Below are 24,723 nucleotides of genomic sequence, written 5' to 3'. Positions count from 1 at the left end.
TGGTGAGCAAATGCATTGTGCATCACTTGTTTTGTATATTTTTTTATCATTCTTCTCCTTTTCCTCTGCTGTTTTATTAAACTGTCTTTATCTCAACCCATGGATTTTGCTTTTTTCCGTCTCTCTCCCCCATCCTACTGGGACCGGGGAGGAGCGAGTGAGTGGCTGTGTGGTGTTCAGCTGCCTGCCAGTTAAACCACAACAATAATTTTGAAAACTTACCTGTACCAGACATAACAGGTGAAATGCAGTATTTCTCCAGTTTTGTTTTGGATCTTGTTAAGTGCCAGAAATATTTTTAAATTAAATTGCACATAAGCAGCTATACCTTCTTCAGTTGTTAATTTCTGTTTGTAAGTAGTATTTACAACTCAACATTTATAAACACATTTTGTTGTAAAATCTTTCAAATTTAGTACTCGATTTTTACCATCCATATGCCATCTTGAGGTTGTGTTTTGTTTATACATGGGTCGAGTAGTTTGAATTTATTGGCTGTTACTTTCAGAGCTAGTGTTATAAAAGTGCTCCTGACATTCATTTATGACTCTGTTACTTTCTTATCTGCCTACTCTTTCCTTGAAGATAAAATATGGAACTGTCAGTTCTGGCTCTGGCATCATTGTTGTTACAGCCCTTTGCAAGATACAGTAGAACCTGAGAACTTTGTCTTACTTCTGTTGAACGAACTAAATTCCCATTGATTTCAATGACTTAAAGCAGGACGGTTTTGACTCTTCCTCTTCCCATACTCCTCTTTCTGGATTTATTTTTGTTTATCACTGATATCCATTAGAATCTTCTTCCTAGTGTCCATCTCTTCTGCCCAGTGACTAAAGCAGGGTTAATCCAACAGTGCAATGAAAAGCCTGAGGGGAATGGAAAGGTAATTGGGAATTTGTATTTGCCTTCTAACTATGCATATAAGTTCTGGTGTCAATTACTCTGTGGGACTAGTTATATATTGTAGACGGTTTGTTTCACTTGTGGTTTCCAAAATTGTATTTTCTCACCACAAACCCTGAAGCTCAACTTTTCTGTAAATGAAGAAGAAGAAACACTGACAACATAATCATCTGAACGTTCCAAGTGACTTAAAAATAGTAATTCAAAAGATACATCGTGTCTCAGCAGAGCTTCAAGGCACCACAGTTTTAATTTGCTTCAGAATTCATTGTACTTCTTGGAAATAAAAATTTTTATAAAAGGTATACTTCAGACTAAAATGGGATATTGTATTTTTTCAATGTCTATATATATCCTTTTCCTCTATAACTGTGGCTCAGGTCTTTTTTGATGAGGTATTTCAGAGAAGTTCTCAATGGCATCTCTTGCATTAACAAAGCTTTGAATTAATTTCTTTAGGTTTTTTTGAACATTATCAGTTGTGCCTTTTTAAGCATGCTGCATTGAGGGGTTTATAGTCAGATTTACCTGTGTCCATCATGCTCAGAAGGGGCTGAGAGTCTGACTGGTGTGTCTCGTGCTGGCATTAAAATGTAGCTGGCTATCATCTTTGTCCTGACTTATCTTGAAGAAGTAGGCAACCAGGCTTATGCCATTGGGGTTTTGCTGACAATTGTTGCCTTTTACTTGCTGCTGTTCTGTTGGTCATTTTCAGGTGAATTTGAGGGGTATAGAATTTCACAGAGTAATTAAGCCCCCAATCTGTTTTATGAAAACAAGCAACTGGAAAGGAACGGATGAAAATTACTGCCTATATGTGTGGCCACATGGTTTTCATGGGCATAACTCCAGTGTAGGTGGAGCCTGTACAGCCTCTTGCCTGGTCCGGAAAGAAGCTGGGCTTCATAAATTGCACTGCACACAGAACAAGATTACTTTTAAAGTGCCTCCATGCTTTTATAATCAGATTATTTTAGCATTCAGCCTGTTATTTCAGCCTTATTTTCTTGCTCAGTGGTATTAAAGTTCGTCTTTCGCTGAGAGGAGGTATTTATATTATAATACAACTATTAATTAAGTCCTTTCTTCTGAAAGCTTACTGTTAACTGTAAAAAAGTAAAGGATATTCTTATTTGTGTAACTAGATAGATTTGTTGGCACTAACCTAAAATTTAGTAGCTAAAGTAAAAGAGCATTTAGTCACATGCCAAATAGTGGGTTGTATTGATCAGTGGTCAGACCCAGCATGGGAGTTCATTTAATCCCGGCTAGATGCTGAGCAGCCCACATTGGGCTTCAAGAGCCTTCATGTGTAGCGAGGCTAGGGGCAAGGCAGGTGTGTGTTTTCTTTCTAATAATAATGGAAAGGATTATCTCATCCATCTGTGAAGTGCGTGATTTTTTTTTTTTGATGAAAACTCTGTAAAATCCAGCAGCATTTCTCTGTGGAAAACCTTCAATTGCCTTAAACTAGTTAGACAAATGGGGTAGAGGGGAAGGCTAGCCTTTTCCTGCGGAAAACATGTATAGGGTAATACACTTTTGAGCCGAAACAGTTGACAGAACTCTTCTCCTGAGATGATTCATTGTACTGCAGTTTTGTCTTCTAGTATGATGTTGTTAGTAAGCTATCCATCAAAGGCTAAGCTCTGCTGCTGTAGCTGTTGTATACACCTACTGTGAAAAATGATCTCAAAGAAGGAACAATTCAAAGTAAAACAAATATGAAAACGTAATGTATAGCATCAAAACTGGTAATTTAATATGGTAAGATCTAAAATAATAAGTATAGGAGTCCTAGCTACTCATCCAGGCCTATTCCCAATGCAAGTTTTTCCTCCTGCTTGCCTTTTAACCTCATTTTGAAGACTACTGTTTTCCAGAACTGTGTTCCGTTTAATCTTTGTCGTTTTAATTACTCAAGCTAACTGCTTTTTCTTTTGTAGTGTCTGTGTTCCAAGTATGTAGTTTCTTTCTTAATGCAAGTTCAATGTATTTACTTCTGCAGATGATTTTTTGTCTCTAGATTCATAGAGAAGATGTAGGAGGTATCTTTTTCCCAAAAGTTTATCAATAAATACAAAATTTATTTACTTACAAAGGGGAGGAGAAATGTAATACTTAGTAATACATTTTTTTCTGTACATGTCTAGATGATTTAATCTTAAGTCATCTGTTTTTCCAGTGTCTTTACAAGTCATAATCTCCTTTCCAGTTTAAGTTTAGTGTCTGGTTCTCACCAAAGCTGATGGTGAATGAGATTTAGGATTAAAATGTAAAAACTTCAAGCTTTTATTTGGATAATTTGATTTAAAAAAAAATACTCCTCCATGTTGCTGAGGCAGAGCATATTTTCAATGAGCATGTTTTTAACATTTATTTCTAAATATATGTTTTATCAAGAGTAGCAAGAAACCACAAGATGCAATTGAATCATTCATGTTGTCTAAAATATAATGAATCGCCAGTCTTTGGATCTGAATTGGTATGAGGATACTAGGAAATGCAGATCCTTAGATTCCAAATCTGTATTTTTACTGTATGCTAATTGTAGATATTTAAAATTTTTCAGAGGTGTGTGTTCTAAAAAAAAGTTTTGTCAAATATTCTTCTCCAACTTTCTTAATGAATGGCAATTATATATATGGCTATAGTGGCGACATCTTAATGCATCAACCCTAAAAATACTGATGTATTCTGAAAGGGAGAATTCGGGGGTTTTAGACAAGAGCAACAAACGTTAGTCAGTTGGTTACCGTATTACCATCTTGTTTGCTAATCTGTTTGAACACAATGACAGTAATTGTTTTGTCTTCCCGTTTGGAGACAAGTGGCATAAGACCTCCTGATTTTAGGAGCAACGAGCGTCGCTTTTTTTCCTCTTACTTTCACAAGATGTTTCCTTGGTATAGTTCTGCTTCAGCCTGCTGAAAACAAGCATTTCCCGTGATTGTTGTTTTGTCACATAGTATGCCGTTATTAAAACATACGTGCAACTCGTGAGAATGTTTAAGAATTTTGTAATTATATTTAGAGTATACAGGGTAGGAAAAATTTATTAGGGTATGAATCTGCAAATCATAGGTGTTATGAAGTAGCTTTTTTTCTCTGGTAAAAAAGGGAGAAACTAGCCTGGGAAAGGGATATAAGAGAAGTAGGAAGGGAAATAGATACTCACAGGAAGTTACAACTTCACTACTGTAAAGCACACTATAGCTTATTTCCTGTGAAAGCACCCATTCTTTCAAAAACCTGTATTTGACATTTGGAAACAAAAGTGGGATGTTCACTGAAAATGTGGAGGTAAATGTATTCTCTCACTTCTCTTAGAATACTTTGTCCTGCTTAGAAAATAAATTGTTTCAGGCTCAAAATAGTTTTGTCTGGTTTTTATGCAAGAATAAATGCTGACTTGCACCGTATGTTGGGGAGGGGAAGGAGCAGTTATGGTATAGCATATGTGTTGTGAAACAGTGTATATGGTAGGTGACTCAGTAATGACTGAAGCATGTTTTAGTCTATGGACAGTAAATAGAAGTAATTTATCTGGACAACAGTTCAGTCTTTTTAAAAATTTCTTTTTCTCATAATTGCTTTTGCTTTCAAAATTCAGAATTTAACTAGGCAGTCTGTGCAAAGCACAGGCTGAAAAGATGTTTGTTATAACTGAATGTTTTGTAAGGAAAAGGCCAGCTTGCTTTGATTCTTCTTTAGTCTCTAAATTCACGATAAATCACTGCTTTGTAGTGATGGCAAATGGAGCATTTTGCAATTTCTTGAAAACAGAGAAAATATTTCTCTTAGTTTTATACCCTTTGCATCACTACCAAACATCGAAGGTGGCCTGGTATGAAGGAAAAAAGATGCTATTACTGTTGACTTCATTTCTTAGCTTTCTGGTGTGTGACTATTGTGGGTTATCTGTCACTCTCTGTACTTTAAAGTCCTCTCCTCTGAGGAATGTCGCTACATGCCCTTGTTGCCTTTAAAGTGTGTTGTAACTGAGTGAGTGGTATTGTCAAATTTTTCTCCTTCACTGTTGCCAAAAGGATTTTTAATAACATTGATAAAAATGGAACACTAATTGTTATTCACTATGCCATAAATTGGCAAAGCTTTGCTAAGCAATGGAAGTTTTAGTACCTAAAGCCTTAAGAAGTCTTGATTACTTTTGCAACATTGTATCTAGAAATTATGGGACTAGATATAAATGTGTCATATGTTTATAATTGTACATGTTAATAAATAGGCAGTAGCCTAATTTCTGAACAGGTTGAGAGTGTTTGCTTTAGATAAACAGTCTTAGTAATATTACCCTTATAAGCAATGATACTCAAATTCTTTCTTTTTCATCTTTTAATAAGTCTTAAACTGTGTAAAACATCTCCTGTAGTTCTACATGTAGTATTTCTAATATTTTTTTTTCATAATTCTGCTTTCCCCCAACAGGAAGGAACTTGAAAGCTTCAAAGGTAAATCTATTTTTCATTTTTTACTTGAGTATTTGCAAGAGTTACAGTAGTCTGGTATTAAGTGAAACTAGTGAAGAACTGTTCTAGCTCTACATTTGATAATGTTTTATGTTGACCCAGCAGGCTGTTTATTTTTCAGTTTACCTGTTGTTGCTACTGGTTTCTTTGAGAGAGTCATAAGTGTAGGAAGAACACAGATGGTTCTGTTGTCTTAGCTAGGTTTCAGAGATTCTGTATCTAATTCAAGCCTTTCCCTTGGTGTTCAATTTTGAAAGCTAAGGGCTTTGTCTTCAACTAGTTGCTGTCTTTTCTAGCCTGAATGTGTTTTTGACGCGTGTCACGGGCTGTTACTTGTGAGACTTCTGTCTAGCTATTTCTAGGAAATTTTCACGGTTGTATGTTACATCAGACAAATGCAATTTTTGTAGCTCAGCTTGTTGGATATACTCATATATACAAATATCTGTCCTAAATAATAAGCAATGGCTAGAATCTCTGTCATGTATTACTGCTTTGTCTGTGTTGCCTAGATGGAACACATTACCATTTTCAGACAATCTTAAATTCAGGCTTACTTTACCTAGTAATGTTAACATTTGATCAGCTTGACAATTGCTATTCTCTTTTGCTTTGAATAAGGTGTGACTGTGGCTTTGTGACTAGTCTTTATTTATGAGAATGAAGTCAAGAACATTGACTTATGTCAATTAATTGTCTCTTGAAATAAGGGATGGAAATTTCTATCAACTGCATTCCTCTTTGCCTTTTCAGTTCATTACTATCTAAAAAAGGAAAATAATAAAGCTAACGTTAACAGACAAGCAACACAGATCATGTAAAATGTCACTTTATCTGTAGCTTACCATAACAACCCTTTTTTTGATTGATTTGACAGCTTTCAACACAGACTAGCTCAGTACAAAACCAAGGATAATGCTAAACTTTCTGTTCCAAAGCAAGGCAGCTACTTCATAGTACCTGATGCTTGTGAGAATAGTGAATCCTATGAAAATGAAATTATTGTGAAATTGTTTGAATGAAATTAATGAAAAGTTGTTTGTATTGATTGGGCATTTTAAGTGAGTTTCTGAAAGCCAGGAGGATGGTTTCCAAAGTTATTTCTCTCTTGGCTCCTTGTTTTTCCAATAAAGATTGTAACTTTATTTGACAGTAAGTATTTTACAAAGACAGTTATTTTCATGGAGGAGGATGGTGTTAGCTGTGTGTTGACCTTGACGTTTATACCAAACTAAGTAACTGGTTCTGTAATGGATACAGAGGCATACAGATTTCCAGTACTAGTTATGAAAAGCTTGTCTTGGGTACACAAAGCTTGTCTTGATAGCCAAGAGAAGGTTTTTGGTTTACTACAAAGAGGGGAAATTGCAAACAGATGCCATGAAAAAAGCCAAAGTCTTTGCATGTTTCTTTACTGCAAAGTTCAACTGCAGCCTGAGGCTAATGCAGCCAATATCAATGGGAAAGGAGTAGGAACTTGTGCTATAACAAGGAAAGACCAGGTTAGAAGATATTCTAGGTCTGTTGGACATTTTTGAACCAACTGATCAAATTTATTCTACATTATTCAAAAGAATTGGCAGAAGCTATGGAAGGCTGGAAAAGCAGAGAGTGACAGATCTTTAAAAATGGGTATTAAACATCAGTCAGCCTAATTTTTGTGGGTTTTCATACAACAAAATGATAGACAAGCTTGTACCTGGTAGAAGAGAGAGGAGTAATAGCTAACAAACTTTCAAGAATAGTTATATCGAGCAAGTCTAAATTCTTTCTATAAGTTGACAACAACATGCTTTAAAATAAATAGTAGATACCGTATTTTAAATATGGCAACAACTTTCACTGTCTTGCCTGACATTTTCCCAGGAAATTGAGATTAAAACTACTAAAAAGCAGGTCCTGGGTGGTTGGAAATACACACTTGGAGGAAATGTTTTTATGGTTTCTTGATTACTAATTTGTGTTCTTCATCAGATCTGATGCTACTCGGAATTTTTGTTGTTAACCTGGGTGGTGTAGTAGAGGCATTCATTAGATTGGCTTCCATCAGTCGTCTTCCGGCCTTTTGGACCTTCAGCCAATTTCTGAGTATCAAGCATGTATTTCATCAGCTGATTAGAAACAGGGAGAGTAAGAGCTTCCTGATTCATGAAGGATTCATGATTACATAGTGACAGATGTTTCAGTTCTGCAGCAGCTTTGCCCAATCTAACTGGTGGCTCCTTCTTTCAAAGCTACTTCCAAGGCTCACTAGATTTGTGCAGAAAATGACCTGTCATTTGGCTTGGTTTGGTTTGGTTTAGTTTTGGTTGATGAAGCATGCTGAAATAACTCAGTAGATGGCCATAGAAATCCTGGCACAGAAGAAGAAAAAGGCAGCAGCAAGAGCAGGAAGCCTGTCTAAGTTATCAGTGTGGCAGAGTCATTGAAAAAGCAAATACTTCTAGTGGTATGTTACCTAACACATTTTAAGGTTGAGGTGAGGAAATATTAGTACCATTATGTAAAGCTTTTATGGTAAGATCTTCTCTCCCTTACAATTCTAGTTTGCTGTATTCAAGAAAGGTTGGTTCCAACTGAATTATGTTAAGTAAGTAGTTGGGTAGATGATTCTTTACATTTTATATTCTATGATTCTATATTGCAAGTATAGACTACAGCCTCAATTAATTCAACCTTGCGTAACTGTCCAGAGGGAAACGTGTTCATAAACATTCAGTTCATAAAATACCCAGCATAGGGGCCAGGAAAGAACTGTTTAAAGTACCTTTATATACACTTGCATCTTTCAGTGCGTGTGCAGTTGAAACCATTCTACATTAAATTGTCTGTTAATGGAAAAGAACAGAAATGCCAGTTTTCATAATAGTAACTTGTTATTTGTGAATTTGAATACCCATATGCTAAAATGCATTGGCTTCCAGATTAAGGATGGTAAATGTCTTACATAAAAATATATTTCATAAATATGTAAGTTTATTCTATCTGAATCTGCAGAAATTGAAGTACCACAAAAGCATTCTTTAAATATGTTTGCTAGAAGAGGTGAAAAGAGAGTTGTATGCACATTTTTCTGTGTCCAGCTGTAGCTCTCCCATTCACCAGTGCTGAGTTTTCATGTGCACTAAGGACAAAGAAAGTTTTACTGGAATATGCTGGTCAAAATAACACAGCACTGGAAACTTGAATTCAGTGATGCATCCCACCAATTTCACAATGAATACAAAACAATACTAATTGTATATTGGCACTGACCATGAGAATGCAGCTCTGGCTTATGAAGCAGGTGGGCAGCTTCACAGGTATCTCAGATCTGCTTTAAAACTTTACTTCCCTGGATTTTTCTGTATGTATAGATATAAATAGATCCAGATATACAGGTGTAGTCTGGATGGGACCACTGTATATTTGTGACATCTTCAAATGTATATAACCTTATAAATGTTTTAAAGTGCCCTTGTATACCTAATATTTACTAAAGACTTTTTTTAATAATGAAACAAAATCAACTTTCACATAACCATGAAACAGAACTGTTTCTGATTTTGTTTAGATCTTCCTACTGTGTGCACTAAGGTACAAAATGGTAATTCATTGACGTATTAAGTACATTCTTCGAGGATACCACGTGTCATCAAGAAGGGGCTCAAACAAAACTTTGCGTATATACCTGTTCGCAGCGTTGAAAAGTGTTGAGAATCCACTGACGCTTCTGCTTGTTGATGTTACTATCTTAAGTAGCATGAAATAAGTACGTAATACTTTTTTAAGAAATGGTGAATTATTTTTGTATTTGTCAATGGAGATACTGTTTTAGAATTTGTTCCTGCCTTTTTCACATTTGTATTACAGATTGTAGTCTCTTTCATGATGAAAAATAGATTTTATTTTTCTTCCTTTTGCTTTAAGACTATTTACAGGGCCAGACATTCTCCTTTGTTATTTGCTGCACCCATAGTGTATGGGGGCAAAACAAACCTCTCCAGTCTCTTTTCTTCTAACCTCAAGGGTTTTCTATTACAATGTAAGTATAACATATTATTTAATAATCTGTGATGCTGAGAAAGCGAAGGTTAGAAGCTTTCCTGCTTCTTTATATTAAGCATCTCTCTCTGAAGAAGGCAGAGAGTGAGCTTGCGGTGTCCCTGTTGATACTGCTACAGCACTGGCATTTCTGTGCCCTAAGTGTGAGTGTGCACTAGGACAAAGCATCTCAAGGGTTGTCCAGTTTATTTTTTTAGTAATTTATCTTTCAGAGAGGAAAACTCTCAAAGGTGATCGATTTACGGATGAAAACATTAGGTGTGCTGTATGAAGGGGCCTGCAAGTTTCTTCATAATTTGCATCAATTCCAGTGTTCGGAGAACCGCTTTCAGGAGCTGGCTTATGCTCTGTGCTCTCCTGTCCTGGCTGAGCCTTATAAAGCTGCTAAAAAGAAAATGTTCTGTTGTGGATCTTGGCAATTTCTTGCAATAATAGAATTTATTTTACTTGTGTGGGTGTCTGTTTTTAGTATTTGATGGATTGTACTCTTCCATGGTTTAGAAAGGGTGTGTATCATTTTCATTTTTACAGCTGAGAAACAAGAAATAAGATAGCAAATAAGTGGTTATGTTCTCTTGATACTTGAAACCTAGTGCATTCATGACTGCACTGAGATTTGAAATCATTCCAATCATTCATTCTGCTCGGCACATGGAACAATTTTTTTTTTAAAAAAGTTAATATTTCTTCTGTACCAGCACAGCCAGGACTGTGTAGTAAATATTTACAGAATACTGTTAATCTCTTTACAGGATGGAAGAGTGAAGCAGAGCAGTGAGGTAGATAATGGAAAAAAATTAACGTTATAAAAGTAGTAGAATTGCACAATGATAATAACATATGCTGCTGAGTTTACTTCAGACTTTGACCAGATGGGAACAGTATACATGACAGATTTAAAAATTGCTTCTAAAAGTCCCTATTTTTTTTTTTAAAAAAAAAAGTTTAGGATGAAATGTTTTGAATTTGTTTCTGGAAAGAAAACTAAAGCAATACAGGCCATTTAGAAATCAGCAACACAGCGCTTTTGGACAATGAAAGGTGGCAGAGACTTTGTAAGGGCAGATACGCATGTGGCTTTGGCTACTGAGTCATGCATATTTCTAAGCTTTAACAGGATTAGTTTCATTCAAGCTCAGGGAAACTGGTCATATGACCATTTTCAGCACTTCTGTTTACAATCCAACAAAATATGTTTTCAGCCCTTTGCATCAGAGATCTCTCCCAAACAAGTCCTGCTAAGTTCTAAAAGCTTTGTCAAAGTACTCTTTCCTGAGAAGGAGGCTGGTGAAGTAAAGAGGTGTGTTTTCTTGCTTTTCGCTTCTAGGTTAAGTCATTGGGTCACATTTGATAGGCAGATCTTTTGTCATCCCTCTTCATGCATGCAACTTCTGTTGAAATGGCAGTTTTCCAGTCATTTTATCAGTAGGTTAAATATGTTTGTATCTAAACTTCAATTTCCTGGCTTTCACTGTTCCCCTCTCTAAGAGTACACGATATTTGGAGTCATCTGCTGACTCCATTCCTTTGTTCTCCTTTTTGTGAAATCTACTCACCTCAACAAATAGTGTGTCAAACTGAATTTTTTTTTCTTCCAGTCTAGGAATCCTTTTTATCATGCTGTATTTTCATGGCTGTCAAAATAAACAACTTTGTCCTAATCTTCAAATTGTCTTCCAGATGCATGGGTAATAAGCAGTGGAGCTCTTTACAGCTTGCGGTTGACAAAGCTCATGCATTCAATGATGTAGCTGTTCTAGAAGTTCAGTAATTTTGAGCACACAATCCTGTATGTTTCTTCTGAGTGCGAGTAGATGACATTGTGGAAGAAAGTCATACCAGCTACATGGAGTTCATTTACTTTAACATTTCCAGATATACTACCCCAGAGCCTGTCACATGAGGAACATCCCTGGTGTTTCATTACTGTGAAGAATTTTTTGTTGACAAATTCTGTCCGTAACAAAGTTGGTTAATAATGAGAGTTCTAATTTAATGTTGTATTTTGTGATTTTGCATTTCAATGACTCATTTAAATAGGGGAGGGAGGGTGTCTTTGGTTGTTTGGGTGCCTCTTCCAAAACATGCTGTGGGAGGTAGGCAATGCTTCTGCTACGAGTGCTTCCTGATTATTTTAGAATTTATTTAGGTGGCCATGGTCAGAAACGTCAATATTTAAACCTTCTAGCACAGATGTAAAAGAAGACAACTCTTATGAGGACAGGCTGAGGGAGTTGGGCTTGTTCAGCCTGGAGAAGAGAAGGCTGCGGGGAGACCTGATTGCAGCCTTTCAGTACCTAAAGGGAGCCTGTAGGAAAGATGGGGACAATCTTTTTAGTAGGGCCAGCTGTGACAGGGCAAGGGATAATGGTTTTAAACTAAAACAGGGTAGGTTTAGACTGGGTATAAGGAAGAAATTCTTTACAATGAGGGTGGTGAAACACTGGAACGGGTTGCCCAGAGAGGTAGTGGAGGCCCCATCCCTGGAAACGTTCAAGGCCAGGTTGGACGGGGCTCTGAGCAACCTGATCCAGTTAAAGATGTCCCTGCTCACTGCAGGGGGGTTGGACTAGATGGCCTCTGAAGGTCCCTTTCAACCCCAAACATTCTATGATTCTATTTTGCCATGTCAGAAAACAGTTGGGAAACAATTGTTTAATTCTGTTTTAATAAAGCTAAGATGGAGTTAAAATTGCAACAATATTCCGGTTTCATTTTTTTCCTCATTATTTTGCTATGAGCTGAAAATATTCTGATAGATTTCTAGTTATTAATGTGTGTTACCAGCTTCTTTCCCATCCAGACTGTGGGAGGAGAACCTTGCAACTTTGGATGTCCTAAACTCTCTGTGGCAAGAATTGACCAAGAGTCCGATATATGATAACCATTCTCTTGAGAATGGAAAGCTTTGAGACTTGGGCACTTGTCCTAGTTTCAGCTGGGATAACACTAATTTTTTCCTGGTAGCTGGCATAGTGCTTGTTTTGGATTTAGTATGAGAAGAATGTTGATAACACCCTGATGGTTTAGTTGTTGCTGAGCAGTGCTTAGACCAGCCAAGGACTTTTTCAGCTCCCAATGCTCTGCCAGGTGCACAAGAAGCTGGGAGAGGGCACAGCCAAGACAGCTGACCCCAGCTGGCCAAAGGGCTATTCCAGACCATAGGATGTCATGCTCAGCATATAAACTGGGGGGAATTGGCTAGGGAGCAGCAATCACTGCTCAGGGACTGGTGGGGCATCAGTTGGCGGGTGGTGAGCAGTTGCATCACTTTTTCCCAGTATTTGTCTGTCTGTCTCTCTCTCTCTCTTTTCCTTTTTCATTACAATTCTTTCTTTCTTTCTTTCTTTCTTTCTTTAAATTATTAAACTGTTCTTATCTCAACCCATGAATTTTCTTACTTTTGCTCTTCTGATTCTCTCCCCTATCCCACCGGCACGGGGAGGGTGAGCGAGTGGCTGTGTAGTGCTTAGTTGCTGGCTTTGGTTAAACCACAACAGCACTTCTAGACAAAGCTTGAGTGAAAGGCAAATAAGTTTAACTACTTAAGTCTTCCATTATAGTGTAATAGGATAAGACAGATGGAGAAGAAAAACAAGTGATAAAGCATCCTTATAACTACTTTGCTTTTGATTTTGCTTTTTGCATTTGCAAGTTTGCAGACTCTCGCATCTGTTTAACTCTCAGGACATGTTTTAAAAGTTTCTAGATCTGAATCTAGCTACTTGTAACTTCTGTCCTCTTTTTTGCCTTCCTTGAAATAGGTATGGACTTCAAGTCAAGCCTTTTAAAAAAATACACAATAATGATCATTTTTTTTAAATCCTTTTAAATAGAGAAATTTAAGGAAGGTTCACTCTTGGTCTTTCACTGATTTCAATCCTCCCCAGTAAATAATTGAATCTTTATACATTGGGGCAGTTACCACCAGCACTGAGATGTAAAAGCCTTCAAATGTACATGTGTGTAGCCCACAGGTGGATGGTGCTGAGTTGCACACATCTGATTCTATTTGGCAGAGTTATCAGACTTAATGACATGCTTCCAGAACTTGTTCTATATATGAATACGTACCCAAGAGCAGTGGAAGTTTTCAATTTTCTGTCTCAACAGAGACTGCATGTGGTAGCTCAGAAAAGCAATTGCTTGCCTCTTGCTGACCCCCTAAGCCTGACACTTTTTTTCTGTTGGCAACACTATTCTATTGAACATTAGGCGTAGTTGAAAATTTATTAGCGGTCATTGACAAGACAACAAAACATTTGCCGGATTAAGTATTATGTTTGGGGTGAAGCAAACTACAATGGGTGGTATCTCATCTATGCGTTTATTTTGCAGATGACTGGAAATAAATTTGTTACTTTACAGGTTAATGTCTGCAAGTATTAAGTCTTCAGGACAGACAGTATTTTCTATACAAGAAGTAGAATTTCCATTTCAATGGAAAGGGGGGAGAAAAAGGGGGGGGTAGTGTATTTAAACTGTAGAAACAAAATTCTCTACAATTTTATCTTGAATCACTACGTCAGAACACTGTTTCCCATTATGCTTTGCCAAAAGGTGGGCTGCACTGTCAATTGGATTAGTAATCTGATATGATGGGAAACTATTTCCCCTCTGACAATTTTTGATTAGTTTTCAACTGGTGAGGGAAAAACAGGGCTGCTTTGATAGTGTCAGTAGAGGCTTGGGTGGATCTTAGTCAATCATAAAATGGCATCCATTTCTAAGGTGGTTATATACACTGGAAATGGGTCAGAATTTTCAAAGCTGTAAATAGGGAGTTGAGTTTCTAAAAGAAATCTACAGTTTAGAAAGGGATGCTATAGAGATACCAGATTATTTATGAACAAAGTAGATAATCAAATTTCCTTGGAACAAATGTTGTGTGCCCGTGCTGATCAAAGCTAGTTTTTGGTTTTGTCACTTCTTCCGCTCCAAGCCACTTCTTTTTTTACTTTTTTGGTTTTTGTGTGTTTTGGCTATACCGTACCTTTGTATGTTACAAATTTGATAGTGCTGTTTGTATGTAATCTCTTTACTCAACTAGATTTGAGGATTTTATATGATGGTTGTCATCTGAAAGTAGTGTTCAGATAATGAGTTAATATAACCCACAGAATGCTAATGTTACAGACACTTCTGAAAACCTTGTGTTTATCAGATTATTTAATGCTTATCTGACGGGGGGAGAGTGGAAGGTAGGAACACTTTTTTCTTTTTTAAAAAATTCTGCTTCATCTACATGTATTTTTAGAGAAACTTGTGATTTTTTTAATGTGGCACCCTTCCACTTTCTCATGCTGTCATATGTTGCTTTGTATTGTGAGGGAACAAGTTTATTCTCCTGCCAAATTTTAACATTGATGCGTTTACATGGCTTTCTCTTTTTCCTTGAGTCCTACTCTTTTTGCATTCTAGTGTTGCACTAGGTCAGAAGCCCTCTCGGAGGTGTGATGCATCACAACAATTTTGACACCACTGCAGCTGAAAATATGATGGCTCTTGGATGTGCAGGTACAGCTCCTGTTGGCTGCAGAAGTTGGCCCTGTGCTGGAGTCAGCCCTGTAGAGCCCTGGGTTTGTAAGGAGTGGAGGAGGCCCACATAACAATAGAGATTTTTCTGTGGCTATTGCCAGCGTGAATAGCGAACTGTGTAGATAATAGGAGAAAATTTCATGGGAACATAAGTGCTGTCATACTCAGTTTATGTAGAAAAGAAAACCTTTAAAGGTGTAATATTTTAATTGTCTGTAATGCTTAAATAATTGATGTGGAAAAAAATAGAGTCTCTTTTTGTCTGCAGCTCTAACTTCAATTCGTCCTTTAATTACCAACGTCCAGACTGAAAGCGGGATTATCTCGCGATTATTATTATTCTTTTAATCTTTCCAGTAGATATTTTTTGGTGGCGTTTTCACCGGTGAAATAAAACCGAGTTTCATTGGCCCATGCATTCTTGGTAATTTTTCCTCTAATGATGACTATTAGAGAAGTATATGTTACATAATTCCCTTCTGTTTGTACGCTGTGTTTTGAAAATGGTCATCAAGGAGCTTTTTAAGGTGTGATCTTTTTAAGTAAAAGAAAGGAATTGTTCTGGCTATCATGGTTTCCAGCAGCCCTGCACACCCCTCCTAAACTGAAGAGGCAACGCGTGCCAGCGTTCCAAATTCTGAGCAACGCCTTACAATTTCTGCAACATAAATTCACTGTTGTGTAACTGCAGCATCACCATAACCAGAGATTCTTGGTCATATGCTGTTTCTGTAATTTTTTTTTAACCATTTTTTAAATTTTTGATGAAAATGTAGTCTGGATACGTAATACAAAAAAATCAGTTTTCAGTAAAGACGACTGTTCCTAATTTATTTAAAAATCACATCCAAGATTTTTAGTATTTCATATGTGAAGTAAGAATAGTATGTCATCTGGTTTGGGGGGTATCTGAGTGAAGCCATGCTAAGGCAAAATACTTTGAGGGGAGAGCCATAAGAACATTGCCTAATAAAAAAAGAATTCAGAACCCTTCTGAACCTTTTTCCGTGCTTCTAGACCATTTTCAAACGCTTCCAGCTCCCTGCCAAATAAACACACGCTGTAACTGCATGTCATCGGATTATAACCCGCTGGGAAGATTTCTGTCTTTCTAGCACCCCTTTATTTAGCAGCGTGTGGTACCTTCCCAAATACATGCGTGCATTTCTGGTATAGCCCAGCTGCTGGAAGCTTGCGTTCAGGTTCTGGAAAGGCGCTGAGTTGAAGTATCCATGTGTATGCATCTGTGTGCGAGTGACCCGTTGAAAACTGGCAGTCGCGGTGTTACTGCTTTGCAAAAGCAGCCTTCTCGCATCCGTCTTTGTTCTGCATCAGTGAAGATGCACATCGGTGGAGCTGCTTGGTAACTGGAGCTTTCACTTGACCAGTACTGGGTTTCTTTTTACTTGCTTATTTCTTACTGCCATGTCATCTCCGGGAGCCACTGACAATACTCAGAAGAATTCATGTAGGTGGAACTTTATTAATCATCTTTATTATTTGTCAGCTTAATTTGCCAAGCTAGCGTAAAATGCAAAATGAAATTAAAGTTAGCTTAATTAATTTCCTCAGTTGCCGCCATTGCCGGATTTGTAAAGGGTGTGCTATAAATGGGAGGTTAATCATCAACTTGATTTGGCAAATTTGAAAGAAATAGTGACTTAGTGTCTATTTTGTCAGAGCTTTTGTTTATTGCTTTGCTTTTGTCTGTCGCTTTACATTATTGTCAAGGTAATACTAGTCGGAATTAGTGAAAGAATACAAATACACAGAGCCCTTGTTAGCTAAAATTCAAGGGTGGGGTGGTATTAGAGGATGAGGGGAGACAGAGAATTATTATCTGAAGATAAAAGCTGAATCTAAAAAATTAGAGCAGTGAATTCATTAGTATAGATGCAGTCATGCCAGTTCTTAGTTTCCTTCAGATAAAATAATAGATGATGAAAATGTATATTTCTAAATGAAGCAATTAGTGTTATTTACATCAATATGAGCACCCTATGTCATACAAAACAATGTTCTTAATAATGCAATTGATAAAATTTTTATGCTGTTAACTTATAACTAATGGTATTTAGAACTGTGTTTTAATTGAAATAGAAATAAGATGTGGATTTCTACTCTGATTCTTTTTATGTTCTTTTATATAACACTGAAAGAGTCTTTTCTCTGTTACCATTCATGTGGATTTTTTTTTTTTTTTCCCAGTTAACGTCCGGGACCAAAAGATAAGAGTAAATTGAACTATTATATTATTTTAGTAACCTGTTGGAGCATGCCTTGATCGAGGCTCTACCTATGAGTTATAATTCTGACTGCTAAATTTCATATTCATGTTAAATAACAATGTAAAGTAAAGTTGAATATTTTGTTCATCTGGTATGGGAGAACTCTTCGCATTTGTATTGATTAGAAATACTTCCTTTATCAAAATAGTTGTTTTCCATAAATCTAGACAGAACATGCAACTGTGTACTTAAGGATGGCAAAATTTACCCTCTGTTCTGCTAAATGTGGTGCGACCACTTCTGCATTCAAAATTGTCAGTCTTGCAAGCAATATATATACTACTGGTATAATCCATCTTGTGTCTTAACTTTGTGCATTATGGACAGAAGTTGTCTTTTTGTCTTGTTTCCTGAAATTGGAATGGAAGTGTGGTGAACTGGGGGCGCAGCTGTGAATCTTTAAGGATTAGAATATGGAATTGAAGAATATTTCTGAAATGTGAGCTTTAGCAACATCAGTCCTCCAACTACTGCTGGGAAGAGGTAGCAGTAAGTAGAAGCTTTGGTATCAACATTAATATTGGAAAGGTTAGCACCTCTGTGGTGACCAAGATTATTATAATGGGTTTTTTTAAATTACATTTTCTTCTATAGCTTGGTGACAGAAAAAAAAGTAATGCAAAACTAAAGGTGGCTTGTTACATTTTTATGATAATCTGTTTGCTCACCATCTATGTAGGCTGGGGTTAATGAGAAATTAAGAAATACTCGTCTACCTTCTTAAAAGATTGCTTCTCACTACCAAGATAGATGTATGGGGTGCTGAAAGACCAAATGCTGTAGGTTCTTGTGGCCTGTGGATGCATCTTCGTGCAAATGAATTTTTGAACAGTTTTGTAATGACAGCTTTCCTTCTTTTGGCATGCTTCTTTTGTTTTGTTATATATTAGAAATGTAAATGTAAGTGCAGACATTTCATCAGTTTGATTTGTAGCTAAATAAGTGTACAATAATAGATAATATGCTTTTTATAAAATTTCTTCACATGGCACTATTTCTTTCTATAGTGGTACTATAAATATGATACTGTTCTCGTCCTTACAGTGTTCAGGCACAGTAGAATTGTTTAAAAAGCTGCAGTAAAAATAATTTATTCCTTCTTTACAGCATGTCCATACATAAATCTCTGTCCCACCTTTCACAGCAGCGTGTTACTAAACTACTTGTTCTGCTCAGCTTTTAATGATGCAGATGGGAAGGGCGGATGGCCGAGGTGTGCATGTGAGCATGTAAGAATTCAGAATGTTTCTCTGCTTCCTGGTCAGTAAATGGAACAAAAATGTGGATATTCTGGTAACAACTCTGCCCATTTTCTTTACAAGTGTTATGTATGCCATGTTAAATTGTATGAAGGCATTAGAGCTGAAAAAGCCCAATCATAATTCTTCAATATGGTAGCTAGTGTGGCATCCCTTTTTCTTGATTTATTTGTTTTTACGGAACAGGTGAAAAAATATTCTTTTGAAAGGTGCCTTTGAATGGTTAATGTAATGAAACACTTAAAAATGAGCTATTTTAAAATAAGTCAGTGAAACATTTTTGTATGTATGTAGTATTTCTAAATTGCATATTTTTAATAGAGCGTATGAGTTAAGGCCGAAAGCGGTCAAGAGGCAGTTTTGACTAACTGAACTCATTGCTTCATTTTTGATCACTTGGGGTACTCCGTGGATTAAGATGAAATAATAATCTTGCGAGACGTCACTCAGCCCTTTTTTCCTTTTATGTAGAAGCCAGCTAATGCTATTTTGACATTACATAAATGAGACTTGATCAAAATGTAGTTGGCTGTGTCTCATTTTAAATCAAACAGAAATGGTGCCATTTATAGGAATGAGTTTCTGGCTTAATTAGATGATTATGTAATTGCTCCAGGCCTCGCGCACCAGCGTTTCCATTGGCTCAGGAGGGTTTTAATTTGGATCATAATCTTAAATGCTCATAGACTTGATATCTCTTCTCTGGTTATCAAATATCGGAGTGAAAAACCCATGCGTCACGGGAGAAGAAAACTATAAACACATCGGGTGGTTTTCAGGTATCTCCCAGGTAGGAGATGGCTCTGGTGGTGCTTGATAAGCTCAGGTTTTGTGGTCCACTGATTTGGGAACTGCGGTTTTGCGGACTCAACTGCCCCAAGCCTTAATCACAGGTGTAATGTAATATTTTTAAAGTCTGTTTAACCATACAGTGGAATCAGAAGGGTGAGCTTTTTCCCTTTGTTTGAAAGAGCACTCGTTAGTTGCCCGTGCCATTAGTCTGGTGTGCAGGGTAGCTTCTGGCACTTGCTGGAGAGGAAGGGCCTCAGGGAAGGGCCTGCAGCTTCAGCTTCTGTCTCCACACACCTATGGGTCTGGAGGAAGTCTGTCCACGTTGGGGATTTGGGTGACGTTGCCGTTCTCCCTTTTTGCTTGTTGGTACATGTTTAGAGGGTTGTGCTGCCTACCAGTCACTTGGTATCTGGTTCTGATTAGACCCAGACATGTTTTGGGTGCAAAGCTGTAGGAAAGCTGACGGAGTAGAAAGCTGAGCCCTTGAATTTCAGCACATTTGGGGAATCACAACTGGCATGAAAATTTCCGCTAGTTACAGGGTGGGAAGAAGTCTGGCAGAGGTACTTCTCTGTCCCTAGGCAGAGTCCAGGGTGCTTTTGTACCGCTGAAGACTTCTCCTGCATATTAGTGATTATTCAGTCTAATTGTCTTAAAATTCATGAGGCGAAAATGAATTTGGTGTATGGAAGAATTGTGGACTAACTCTATAACAAAAGACAAAACAGAAAAGGTTTTATCTAACACAGACCAAAGAAAGAATACATTTTAAGTCGTATCTCATGGAAATTTGGAAACTTTGAGGATTTCTGGGACAAAAGAAATCCAATTATTTTAGAAGGAAAGTTGTAAAATGCAAGACAATGTCTAAAATTTTTAATGCATGATTAAAAACATCATGAATGAATTTCAGAAAAGCAAGTATTCCTACTGTATAGTCCTCTTTGCAGTCCTTGAAAGCTCAAGATTTCAACTGAGGAGATAATCATAATAAGAAGACATTTTCATTTTAAGATACTTTAAAAATAGTTGCTTCTTGAATTGACATTGAGAGTACTATGGCAGTTTTAAGATGTATACTGCTGCTTTTTGAATGAAAGAAACAGTCCAGTATGCTTCTGTAAGCAAAGCATTCTTTATGATTCTTATGCTTAGGTAAGATACACATTATATATGTGACTCTTTAATATTAACCTTTGAGAAATACTTACTTAGATCTAATTCAGTTTTAACTTGGATATTCTGTATTCTGTTCAGGCAGCAGCACAAGTATGAAGGTTAAGTGTTGAGAACAGGTGATCCTAACAGCAGGAAAACATGCAGAAAATAATAATTTTATAGATTTTTGTCCTATGGTAGTTAATAGCAAGCCAAAAAGTTCTGCAAGTGACAGGTTATTGAGCAAAAATGATTTAGGAGGAAAACAATCTCTGTCATAAAGTCACACTTGAGAAATGAACTACTGAGATTAATTCAACTGTGAACAGGGTAAATAACATCCAGGGATGGATCAATCATGAGATTTCCAGTGGACAGCTGCAAATGAGAAGAGGTGTTAGAGGAACGATTTGAGTTATGAGAGCTTATTTCACATGATGCTAGGAGAGCTTGGTACTTGCTTGATGGGGGGTGGGTGGGGAAAGGAGACTTCTACATGTAAACATGTTGAAGGAATTAGCATCAAGAAAAAGAGAAAAATTTCTGAAAGGCCAGTGTGTGTTGGGGTGGGGTGGTTTGGGGATTTTGTTTTGTAGTAATTAGTATGCTTCCAGCTAATTGTTAATTGTGTTAAACTGTTCTAGTATTAATTCAGCAAAGAGGCTTTCTTAAATCCCATAAGCACTGAAAATACTGTCTGCCTATGTTGTGATACTGTTCAGTCTTGTATTTTGTCTAGCGTCAGTTGTTTTCTGACTTACCCCAGTCATCAAATTACTGGGGAGGAGGAACATGAGTATTTGAACAACTTCTATTGAAATTTGTTGGGCAGAAAAGTTTGTCATAAACTGTTGGGTTTGTGAGTTTCTTGGAAACTGCTGCTCTTCTGTCTACAGAGGGTGAGAATTAATAGCTCTGTGGTATAAATTTAGTCACTGATGACTAACCTGAAACTTTGTTATATAAATGTCAATTTTGCCATCTTCTGTTAATTGGATCCCTGTTCCAGTGATGTCCTTACCCGTCATTCTTAGTTGCTATTTTGATATAGAAGGCAATATGGCATCTGGCTGCTGGCAAAGGCTACTGTAAAGAGTTCCGTATAAAGCCACAAGATTGTATATAACCATTAACTTTGTTCAAAAGGACAAGTCTGAGAAAAATGTGGGAGAGCTTTTTGATTTTATCATTGCCAGAAGACTTAACCACAGCCCAAGTCCCAAACCCAATTTGGATTCCTTCACAGATGACAAAAGCTCCAGATACCACTTACTGACTTTAAAATGCTCTGACCTCTAACTCAATCTGGTCGTTTCTGTGATGAACATGCCCTTTTGCATTCTAAGCATATGGGACAGGATAAAATTTAATAAAAATATGTTTGATTTTTTTCATTTCCTTGGCAAAAATTAAAAGTTCCATTTAAAAAACATCTCTGTTTGCTAGGAATGCCTATTTGCCATGAACAAAAATATGCTGTTTTACCCTCAGTTTTCAGTTCTACATGGTATGTGATATTTTCTTAGTTTTGTGTTTTACTGAGCTCTGTGGAAAACCTTAGATAACTTGGTAAATGTGAAATTTCTGTACAATGTAGCATTGTTTTTAGAAGTGCCTTCCTTTTTTCTGTAAGTATGAGTTGCTGACTTCCCTCTGCATTTGTAAATGGAGCATTAGTGGACATCAGTGTGATCTCTTATGTCATGACCTAAAAAGAAAATTTACAAAGCTGTGTGCCCTCCCTTCCAGAGTCTTGGGCAATTGCCAGAACTTTGCATTAAAGCCCACAAGCAGTGGTACTAGGACAATTTTTGCCTTAAAAGATGGGTGGAGTTATATGCGGATCACCGAGCTAGCATCTCTAGCGGGATGGAGACAGATTTGCTCTGACAATATAATGCGCTTTGCAAGCTTCTATTTTAAGAATTCTTTGCGCTGTGACTTTTTTAAGACTCTGTTGGACAAGTATTTTGTTTCTCTCAGGAGTCTTACACTTCAGGAGGCTCCAAGTTCATACCGACATTGTTAAATTCTGCAAGTCAAGAAAGCGTGTATACCTAGAGAAGTATTTTTTCATTACTACTTCTTAGCCTAGCTCTTATTTTTTTATACTTCTGCTACTTCATATTGTTCTTCTGTACTGTTACCTCTTGGGTCGGTGCAATCCAGTCTGCATAACACCTGAGAAAGTGATGTACTGCAGGACTTCCTATTTCATCTCTTTACAGAAATCTTGGAGTTATCTGAAAAATCTGAGGTTTGCATTCATCTTCAGGATGAGTGCAGCAGGGGCAGTGAAAGTGCAAATGGCACGTCTGTGCGCTGCCATACGTGATAAGCCTCAGCTCTGACCTCCAGATCTCTTCTTGAAAGAGAAGGTAGCTCAGTTTCTGGGCTCCGATGGTTGTTTTGGGTTTTTTTGGGTTTTTTGTTTTGTTTGTTTTTTTTTTTCTTCTCCTAGCATTGAAACAAAGGTATCATTTGTAATGACTGAGTAGCTGGTATTTTGGGAGGCAGGGAAGGAGCAGTATTAATTTGCTGTATCAGTTTATATAACCTCAGTGACTCAGTGGATGTATATTATGCTTACAATACTGCTTTTTTGACTAGTTGACTGCTGCCTTTCTCTCAAATCTGTCAAATCTGTTCCTATAGGTGAATAAAAGTGAAGGACTTCTGAAGAATATTTAAAACAAAATTAAATGTGAAATGCCCTACATTGAAGTCTCACTTTAAATGTGAGCAGAAATCTCCTGATCTGATCACAGGAGGTATTTCCAGACAGGGAATCATCAGATGTGACCTATATTATTACGTGCTGGTTCACTGTAAATTCATGTGTAGGTTTAAGAATAGGATGTCTCGTTTTAATTTCTAAATAAATTAGTATACATGCAGGCTTATACAATGCAGTCTCTCTCGGGCTTTTTTCTGATTTCAGCTACTCCCACCCGCCCACCCCCAGGCTGAGTATCATTCAATTTACTGTTTAGAAAGCATTAAACTAGTGTTACAAAAAGCAGGCCATCAGTCTTTAATAGCTGCTGATATGATTACAGTTTTCACTTCAAAAAATGGATTATAATAGCAGGGTGCAAGTATATAATTTCTGACCTATTTTGAATGGTAAGTGGAAACTGCTACTTCAGCAAAATGCAATTCATTCTAGCCCTCTAATACTTATGGTGTTCATATGTGAAATTATTTGTAATACATTTTGAGTACAATGCATTTGTACTTAAGTGTGCACTTAAATATCTATCTTAAAATTGACTTAAGGGTTTTGCATCTGTATAGATATTTTAATACATAAAATTAATTAAAATATACTCATGAAATATATATGCACATATTTTTTATTTAAACCAGATTAACGTTTTTAGAAATACCTTGTTCTGAATATATATAGACAAACTAGCATTTTACAGGGAACCTGACAGATTGGATTTGTGAGTGAAAGAAAGGAACTAATTAATGCTACATGAAAATCTATAGTCTTATAAATATTTATGGTTAGTTGTGAAGAACTTACTGCTTTCTTGAATAATACACCAAATTTACCAATTTTATTTTGAAAATATAGTTTTGATGTATTATCAAGTCTTAGTGCTTTTTTTCTTCCTTCTGGACCAAAATTTCAGCACCTTATGGTTAGTTTCATCTCCATGTGATGCAGCCACTTGATGTTGATACTGTATTTACTGTGTATATAAACACATGTATTGTCAAGGGAACTTGTTTAATAAATAAGGCACACACGAAAAATAGTTTAAAAGGAATAATATCAGCAAGCGTGTTTCAAAACTGGAGGCTTTTTACCAAACATTTACAGTTTTGTAGAGCATGATATGGTAATAATGACGTTACTTTGATTCCTTGTGCATGCTTCAGTTCTCATTGGGCTTGGATAGTCACTATTATGAACAGATTTGATAGTTTGTAAGAGAACCACAGTAGGTTGAAGTTCAACACTTGCTGAACACCCTCTTGGTATATCATTCATTCCATCCTGGAAAGAAAATACTTGTATCAACAGAACAGGAATCCCCCCACAGGATTTTTTGGGTGATTACCACTCCCACATCAAGCCTCGTTCATCATTTCTAGTATATTCAGGAACTGATATTGAGGGTGATGCATGTACCAGATGCTGCCCCTGGTGTGTTTGCCTTGGAGGACCTCACAGTCACGATGTTCTTCATGTTCCAAAGGTCTGTTGTTAGCCAAGCCCCAGGACAGGTCATTTCG

At 36.9% G+C, this 24,723-nt stretch overlaps 1 protein-coding gene across 1 annotated transcript in view; it reads left to right on the top strand.

Annotated features, from left to right (window-relative positions):
• Window positions 1-24,723, top strand: part of DTNBP1 (dystrobrevin binding protein 1) — a 70,363-nt gene that overhangs the window by 26,420 nt on the left and 19,220 nt on the right. Inside the window, exon 7 of the mRNA XM_009637945.2 lies at window positions 5,356-5,378. Within this exon, the coding sequence (XP_009636240.2) occupies window positions 5,356-5,378 (23 nt within the window). The remainder of the gene's footprint in view (window positions 1-5,355; window positions 5,379-24,723) is intronic.

This window comes from Egretta garzetta, unplaced genomic scaffold, assembly GCF_000687185.1.
Source record: "Egretta garzetta isolate BGI_Z169 unplaced genomic scaffold, ASM68718v1 scaffold14, whole genome shotgun sequence".
In the NCBI taxonomy this organism is placed as follows: domain Eukaryota; kingdom Metazoa; phylum Chordata; class Aves; order Pelecaniformes; family Ardeidae; genus Egretta; species Egretta garzetta.
Note: the sequence above shows the minus strand (reverse complement) of the source record. Positions and strands in the feature narration are given on the sequence as shown.